The sequence below is a fragment of the Lepisma saccharinum genome, chromosome 28, assembly GCF_977018435.1.
Source record: "Lepisma saccharinum chromosome 28, izLepSacc3.1, whole genome shotgun sequence".
Lineage (NCBI taxonomy): Eukaryota > Metazoa > Arthropoda > Insecta > Zygentoma > Lepismatidae > Lepisma > Lepisma saccharinum.
In genome coordinates, this window is record NC_139256.1 from 27005266 (window position 1) to 27014888 (window position 9623).

At 38.9% G+C, this 9623-nt stretch overlaps 1 protein-coding gene across 1 annotated transcript; it reads right to left on the minus strand.

Moving 5' to 3' along the window:
- Positions 1-1618: 1618 nt before the first annotated feature.
- LOC145980971 (uncharacterized) lies at positions 1619-6623 on the minus strand. The gene is made up of 2 exons (XM_083114059.1): positions 6560-6623; positions 1619-2111 (listed from the first exon to the last, which is right to left on the minus strand). Exons 1-2 carry the CDS (start codon positions 6569-6571, stop codon positions 1737-1739), a joined length of 387 nt encoding a protein of 128 aa, XP_082970185.1. The 5' UTR covers positions 6572-6623; the 3' UTR covers positions 1619-1736.
- Between the last annotated feature and the right edge of the window lie 3000 nt (positions 6624-9623).

A 9623-nucleotide genomic window follows, 5' to 3' on the forward strand; every position in this document is an offset into this window, starting at 1 on the left:
TGGTATGGGATCACTCTATGCACAAGGATTTGTGAGTTTGGTCCCATTTTTGTCTTGATTCATCTCTACAGGGTGCTCGGAAATTCCCCTTACAAACTCCTAGGGCTAGTAGAGGGGACTGAGTAGACAATATTTGGAATACGTACCCATGTCGGAAACGTACCGTCCAATGTGTCGGATGTGCCTGTGTTGGTATGTAACCGGGTAGGCAGTAAATGACGTCAGAAGATCACCTGATGGCACGTGACGTCTACCCTGCCGCGGTATCCTGCCTGGAGCCCCCATTCACGTGCCTGTTTGTGAATAGGCCGAGGTGGTCTAACCGCGTGGCCCACACGATCGCCGGATTTAACGCCATTGGACTATTTCTTGCGGGGTCGTATGAAGAGTATGGTGTACAAGACTCCTGTAGAGACAGAGGGGTTGTTGCACAAGAGATTGACGGGGCACCAAGTGTGATGGAGCGAGTGCACCGGAACATTATACGTCGGTACAATGTGTGCAACGACGTTGGTGGTCTTCACATCGAGCCACTGTTGTAGTTGAGCAGTGCCGTATGCGACACATCCAATGCAGAAGACAGGAATAAATTTTTGCGTTCCACTGTCGACACAAGTGTTATTGTGATCAATGAATAAGTACGTTTCTTTTTTGTTCCCTTGACATTGTTACCAAATAAATTTGTTTGTATTATGTACTGAGTCACACGTCATTCAATTCTGTACCTTACGTAACACCTCATTTGACATGGTTGTAATAATTGATTACACTTTATGTTATCAGGTGATCTTCTGACGTCATGTACTGCCTACCTGGTTGCATACCAACACAGGCAAATCCGACACATTGTCATGGTTGTAGCACGGAAACGGTACGTTTCCGGACATGGTTTCCTATTCCAAATATTGTCTACTCAGTCCCCTCTATTAGCCCTAGGAGTTTGTAAGGGGAATTTCCGAGCACCCTGTATAACAGTATCTTTATACAGGGTGCTTCAGAAGTCACCATGCATAGCATACAAAGCAGTTTTGTGGTTACACAACATATTCAATATGACCCCTATTGTTGGCAATGCACATGTCAATATTAGTTACCTAAAACTAAGCCTTCGTCAATTCCATTGTGTCACTTTACCTCAGAGAAAAGAACAGTGAGTGTGTTTGCATCACCCTGTATATATAGCCATATAAGTAACAATTACAAGTTATCATCTTTACTCAATGAGTTGAACATCTAATAATTTAGGGTAGAACACGGAACGTCACATGCTCAATAATATGAAAACGGGTGGGAATGTAAAAACATATACCAAGAAAACTACATTTCTTCATGTTGAACATTTTTGTGTTTTTTCTCCTTACAGGCAACAGTTAATGAAATATGATTCAAAAAATAAAATTGGCTGCCATTTTCGAACATGGTTGCCACAGTACAGCGTCGATTTAGACTTTTAGTACTTAGGAAGGCCAGTCAATACAACAGATGTTAGGATACAGCTGGTGTTACATATTATATAAACGAGAAAAATAGTCAGATTTCGGTTGTATGAGTGCTTTCGCATGCAAAAAGGTACATTTGGGTTGTGAAAATATTTTTAAAAATACATGTTTTAATAATTGATGATGTGTTTATTGTGCACTTTGTACAATATGAAACACATGAATTAGCAACAAGTGGCAGCCATTTTGTTGACTGTGGTGGAGACAAGGAATAACAATAAATGTGCTGTGGAAGGTTTAACCGAGAAGGCCATTGTACCCAAGACCAGGATATCCAAGACCAAGGCCGAGTGGAGAGGCAAGACCAAGAGGTGCGTGGATTGCTGGTGCTGCCAGTGGAGCGGCCAGTGGAGCGGCAAGTGGAGCAGCAAGACCAAGTGGAGCAGCAAGACCAAGAGGTGCGTGGATTGCTGGTGCAGCCAGTGGAGCAGCAAGACCAAGTGGAGCAGCAATACCAAGTGGAGAGGCAAGACCAAGAGGTGCGTGGATTGCTGGTGCTGCCAGTGGAGCGGCAAGTGGAGCTGCAAGAGGAGCGGCCAATCCAAGAACACCTCTCTTGTCCCTCACATCGGTGGGAGCAGCAGAGGCGAGAGCCAGAATGGCGGCGAAGATCTGAAACAAGAAACAAACTTACATTTAATTTCGTTTTTCTTTCTCTTTGTATCATAGGCGTGCGCAGACACTCTAATTGGAGGGGGGGGACAAAGATCTTGAAAGTTCAGTCGGGAAGGAAAAACCTCATTCTATTTCACTGTTTTTTTTTGTATTGATGGATACGCAACAGGGGCGTATATAATGTGTGTTCGAACCCACCGAAAATCCCCTTACTGTAATTTTAGACATCCTACACACACACACACACACACACACACACACACATATATATATATATAATTATATATTAAAAGCAGCAACAAAGAGACATCATAACTGACGAATAATGCATGTGGGAGTGTTGGGAGTGTTAATAACAAGAAACTTGCTAGAGAACGAAACTTGATAGTTCATTTACATAGGATATATTGCACTCAATGCACAGTACCCTGTGGTTGGTCGGCTTCATAATAGTTCATTTTTTAAGAGTGTATTTGTTTAATAACTGCGATTTGTCGTTACAAAACAAACGTTCATTCGTCTGCCATCTTTTCAATATGGTGGACTGGACTAAGCGTACGGGTAATCGCCGGGAACTCTTGGTATGTTATTATTAATGTTATAAAGATGTTATGCACCAAATTTTAGCTTCTTATGAATAATTTCGAGAAAAAAGTATGACCGTTGAAAGATAAAATTTACAAAATTACACATCGTTAACAACCACGTACTGGTATTCGATAAAGTCCTTCACATTGATTTGGAAGACAGCAATAGTCATGAATCGAGAGTTAAGAATTCAGAGCTGGTTGAACCAGTATGCAAATCATATGTTTTAATTTAATACTTCGCATTATTACAGTGACATTGTAATTATAATTTCTCACATAAATCGTTACAAATTAATTATGCTCATGTATTAGATTCTAGTGACACCTGTGACTAATTATTTGCATGTAGCAATAAAAGTATATCAAATATATATGAATTATAGACTCGTAGAAATTACAACTATAAATGTAGATTCAACCAGGACTCAAATCTGGGTTTTTGTTATACTGTGTAATTACTATACGGATATGCCAGAGGCCTGGGTTCGAAGGCTGGTTGATCCTGCATTTTTCGCTGAAAATATCTACGTGGTATATCTCCTGTGTGTGTCAAGACATCAAGGAGTTATAGCCTATTTTGAATTTCCTGTTGTGTACTATAATCTCTCTATATATAAAAATGGATGTATGTGTGTTATGTATGTATGTTATTCCGGCATAACTCTCGAACGTGTGGAGCAATTTCAACTTGGTACACAAATGACTTACAATATGGGAAGAAATACTGTGGGGGTAAGACACCTCTGGAACCCCTAGGGGTGGGGGGGTGGGAAGGGGGTGACATGTAAAAATAATCGAAAACGACCGATATTACTGTGGAGTCCATAGTTTTCGGGGCCACTAAGATGAATAGTGACACTACGAATGCCGTTCAACTCCAAGTTTATCACCTATTGGCATGGGGGGTGAGAGGGGGTGTCAACGCCTTTCTATTTATTTATTCTTGCTCCTGGAGGTGAAACTAAAAATGTTGTTTATAATCAAGTTTTGAGTTAAAGTAATATTATAGTGAATTTGTAAAAGATTTTACTTTATAATTTTGTATACTGTACTTATACTTTTAAATATATGTAAATAAAATTAGCAACATTTTACACTATAGTTAGAATTCATTATTTTCCTGTCTCCGGGCAATCAGCTAATTTAACTACAATTAACAGTTAACTGTAAGGTTTATGATGACCAGTTATGAAAAATTGGTTGGTAGAAGTCTATAACATATTTGCGATATGGACAGGATACATCTTGAAATTTAGGCCATAACTTGACTGGGGATTCCATAAGTTAAGATTTAACTTAGGTGATTGTTGTTATGTAGCATCGCTTTTTGCCAGAATTAGCTAATAGTGACGATGATTGAGTGATTGAGTTGGTGTTCTAAGTCCACTTTATACACAGTAAGGCTAATCGGGACTGGACTTATAGATTAAATTGGGATCCGAACCACTATGCGCCTCAACAGGGTATCGAACCCGGGTCCCCTTGATTAAAAGGCGACGACCCTACCACTGCGCCATTGGGGAGGCCCTCGTGATGAGCGATCATGTGATGAAATTGATGAAGGGACGCTCAGGCTGGGATTCGAACCTAGGACCCTTAGGGGGCAGTTCTAACCACTCCCCTACGGAGGTAGGAATTAACCTAGGCTTCTTTTGTTCAAGTATGTCTTGTGATTTGAAATCTATTAAATTTACAATAAGTTTCAGAGCTATTGGGAATAGAATCGGCCGACATCCTTGCGGGAGTGGTTAGCGAATACTCTACCGAGTCAGGGTTCCTGAGTTCGAATTATGAGCAAGGCAGGAGGAGTGTTTATTTATGTTATTTTCAATATCTGTTTCATCCATTTACAATTATCGTGTCGCGTAATCTTGAGATATAGAAAAATTATGGTAAAAGAACAAAATGTGAAATGGGACAACAATGATAGAGAAAGTAGTAGTAAAACACATATAAGTAACGAAACGTTTCTGTTACTACTGTACCTAAAATGATTATTAAGAATATACTAGGCTGTCTAAGGTAAATGGAATGCTTTTATTGAGTTTTTGAGTTCGCCCGCTCGGTGGCCAAGCACATTATGTGATTCATCGTCATCATTGTTCCGATTAGTCAGATGTTGATGAAAGACGGTGCTAGGTACCTTGGTGGGTCTCAACTCCAGACCTCTCTCTCTCTCTCTAGTAAGGGGTGTCCACTAGGAAGGAGAAATGGCTCTGGAAAGGGCCACGTAATGGAAATGAGGTACTAGTATAATGTGAATAATAAAATAGAAGATTCAAATAACATATTGAACGTTAACTGAGTTAGATTCTTGGGAGCGCCAGTATTTGTGGCTATTTGCATGATTCACATTTCTGTAATAACTTAATCTAACGATAATAACTATTTATTTAAAAATTCTTAAATAAATGGTTTCTATTTTTTATTACAACTGTAAGTTCTATTATATTGTTAATTAGTAGTTTCATTTCATTATTATTAGGAATATTATTTTCAATTAAAGATATTTCCATTTTTCTTGAGTGGAGTATTAATTTAAATAGTTATAATTAGAGCCCGGAAGTTTGGTAAAATGCCTCTTTTTATCTACTGCATATATTGATATTTTTTTCCGGATATACGTTTCTTATGTTGTTTCGAATGTTTTGGAAGCCTTTTCATTTTGCCTATTTTTCCTATTTGGGACCCCACTGCCTATTTTTAATTATAATGCCTTTTTTTTTGCCTTTTTCAATGAAATTTGACAATTTTTTTTTAAAAAAAATGTGTATATAAATTATTTTTCTCCCAAAAAACGTTGTTGGCATTTATTTTTCTTCCGTTTATTATGTGAATAATTTTCACCTTATTTAAGTAATATTGAACTCACGCATGTTTCAACATTGCTGAAGGAGAAAAGTGTGAGAAAAAAGTATTTCATGCTGAGTTAGGATATTGCCTTTTGGTTAACATTTCCTTGTGCATGATTGACTGCTGAAGTGGAGAGGTTGATTTCGAACACAAAGAAGATATTCCTGAAATCTCCCTCTCGAACCCGAAAATTTGAGGAAGTTGCGATTGAGTTTAGTTTACCTCCGCAACCAGTCTTGACGAGATGGGGAACCTGGATATCAGCAGCTATATATTATGCTAACAACCTTGAAAAAATCAGTCAGGTGATCGATGCTCTTCCAGAAAATGAAGCGGCTTCAATTCGTGAAGTGAAAAAACTCCTGTGCTATTCAAGTTTATTTTTGCACATTATGGTGCATTGCCAGAGACAATTACAATTATAGCATCCATGAAAATCTACGAGGAATCTATGATGGAAGTGCCAGGAGAAAATGGGTCAGCTGTTGCGGAAAAGTGCAAACGGGTAGTGAGTGCAAATGAGGACCTGAAACAATTGAAAACAATTTGTGATATTCTAAAAGGTGAAAATGCTGTTACCGAAATGAGTCCAGCTACATTAGCTTGTTTTATGTATGCTCCAATAACTTCTGTCGAAGTAGAAAGATCATTTAAAAGCTACATCTCGCTAGGCATTACTGTTGCTATCATTACCAAGGACTAATGTACTGTACAGTATGTTACATGTTTGGCAGTGTTCCGTTTTAAACAAAGAAATCTCGACCCTATGTTTACTGAGACATTTTTGCTTCTCCTATCGCTTGCTTTTCACCGTTTCAGTTTGCGCTATAACTTCTGATACACCCTGTATAAATGCAGTAATTCAGTACCAATTAGATCATCTGAGCATAACGGGACTCACAACAAGTATAAACAGGACTAAACGTTCAGTTTAAAATATAGCTCCGAAGCCACGACCCCTTGTTGACATCAATAGACCGAGAACCTCCTAGCATCACTTACCAAGCACTTCATGGTTGCTGAATTTGCTTAAAAGTCCAGAAGACCTCAAAGAGACTAGTTGCACAAGTGATACCTTCTAGAGATCTCTGGGTCATTATATACTACCCATAACGTCCTTCTCCTCCCAAGGGACCGCCCCACCCGTTTCTGCTTAGCAGTGCACAGGCAACCTGCGCTCACTTTCACTGGTCCCCATTCCAACAATTTCTTCCGCTTCCTCGGATATATCAAAGACTGCCGCATGCTGGACACGCGTGTCTTATGCATTCGTTGTTGTCCGTCTTCACATGTGCTGAATGCATTGGAACTCATAAAGACTTATGATTAATATTCCCAGCAAATCTGTCAATGTAGCTATACAATAACCGTATTGAAACATAACATTTGTTATTCTTTACCAGACTAATTGTCCTTGACCCTTTTAACGATTCGTTCTGAATAAAAAGAAGCATGTGATTGGTCTACAAGTTCCTTTGCTGTCTGCAACAATTAAGATACTCAAAGTCACTCCCTAGCCCTATTAAGATGTTAGTTATTTGTTCAGTGGTTTGGTGTCAGTGTTGCCAACTGCTCAGCACGTCAAAAACGTACCTCCATGTCATATGGACAGTATTTGCGTCTCTTGAACTGTACACTTGTATTTCTGAGATTCATGTAGTATGCATAGTATATGTGAAAAAATAGGTACCCAACAATACCAAAATACGCTATCAACCTTCCATTTGCTGTCCGTAAACAATAAACTTTAAATTGCAGAGTACGATTCAATATTTTCTTAAAGTTTTGTTGTTTTTGCTGATTGCTATAGTTCGTGATTTTGTGTTCTTTTCTTAAACAAATGTTTCTTTATCTTAGGGATGTTTCTATGTAGTTCTTTTAAGTGTTATTTTTGTTCAGAGAATTTCCATTTCCATGTTTTTTATTGTCGGGATTTTCTGATTCTCATCCATAAAAACAGAATCAGAATTGTCATATCGCAGTTCAACATTAACTTATCGTTGCCAATTCTTTCCGATACATACTAAAACACTCTTCAGAACACTAACCTTACAGGAATGAGAACTAGAAAATGTGATAGGATGGCTGGTTACTGGTTTGAATCTGCGACCCCAGATTTTTTGTTCCCCGTTGCACATGAAATGTTTACGAGATACAATGTCCCTTACCTTGTTTTAATTAATTAGTTCACGGCCACCCAAACTACTGCCCGCGTTCCACACCTGGTTCGTCTCTGTTCATAATAGAAATTAATTAGTACATTATGCAATATATTTAGCGTACGTATGGTGCAATATCCTGCAATCAATCGCTCAAATAGTTACTGGCTCTGCACATAGAAAGTTTGGGAGTCAGTGGATACGTCTGGATATTTATACATAGTATGCCTATGTGATCCCCCGAAACGTCAGGGGTGAGGGGACACTCAACCCTAATCCCTCGCAAGGGTGTATCCAGGTTATGGTCCAGTGTCCGGACCCCCACAAAATTCCTTAATTTTTTGCGCATTCTGAAATTACCATCCACTGTTTTTCTTAAAGAACTGTTTTAGAACAGTAAGTGAAGTTGATGTGTTTTTTAATAATATATGCAGAGGTGAAATACTAAAAATAAATATATTGCATTATGTACCAGACATTAAAAAAAATATTGTCAATGTGTGAAATTCGATTTCTAGAAAAACATGATTCACTTCTTGTTTTGTTAAATTTCTTCAACCTTGTCAGTTAAGTGGAGCTGTCGAAGTGAACCATCCCAAGCAATTGATCTAGCCGCAGTTGAAAAGAGGACTTTCTTAATTGTACTCTTTATCTGAGAAAAGTTTTTCAGTTTTACTGAACAGTTGTCAAAGCATGCTTCACTCCGCCCCTCCCCTGCACGCGGGAGTACGATGCACAGGACTCGCTGGTCTGCGTTGCCTTTGGTTCTACTGTACGTTTCCCATCAGGGCTCTGGCGCTTGGACCGCAGCCAGTATAATCCTCTGTGGGGTTATGTGTTGTTTTTACATGTGCTGAGTGACTCCTTATCTTCAGCTTTAAGCAATGGTACAGAGCTTCTAAGAAAAATTATGTGGGTCTAAGTCTTGGTAGGGAGCTCACTTCCGATGAACGTGTTGAAATCAGAACAGTATATTTTATAAGGACCCCGCAAACCAGCGATGCAAAGGCTTCTCAAAAGGTTGGTTTCTAATTTCAGTCATTACGTTCTTCCAAGTACTTTCTAGACATTGGTAATTTTATATATTTAAATGATATGATTAAAAAAAAAAGTCTTGAACAATTATGACTTCAATCAAGCTGGTATTGCCCAAATGTATACATACCATCACAGTTTAGCTAACGGAAAGAATAAATACAATTGAATGCGTCAACAAAGCATCGATTGGCTGGTTAATGTATTTATCACAGCTTGTTTGTGTAATTATATTACCTAGAGCGGAAAGGACGATGGGAGCAGCACCTCTAATTTAATCTGAAATGTAATATAAATTACATGAATATATAAAAAATAAAATATATAATTAATAACATAATTTATATTAATTATATATATATATATATTGTATATATATGAAGAGAGGTTTAGAAAATAAATGTTGGTGGATTTAAGAACTTGCCCCCCACTCCGGAGTAAGTTCTGACGTCCCTGTCTTCGAGCGTATACCGATTGTTTGCCTGTTCGAGCGTTATTCGCTCGAGCGAAGAAACAGTCGATTCCGTAAGCCATCTAGCCTCCCCGATGGCGCAGTGGTAGCGTCGTTGCCTTGTAATCAAGGGGTCCCGGGTACGATACCCGGTGGAGGCACATAGTGGTTCGGATCCCACTTTAAACTGTAGGTCCAGTCCCGATTAGCCTTACTGTGCACAAAGTGGACTTAAAACACCAAATCAACCAAATCAACCGTAAGCCATCTAGCGTCATCCGTGCGAACTATTAGACGATCTAGCAAAAAAGCATCGATTCAGCACTCTAGTGAGGATGTAGGTATTTATGTACGGTTTACACACACGTACTCACTCATCGCCTTTCTATTTCTCCTCCTCTCCCCCCCCCTCTCTCTCTCT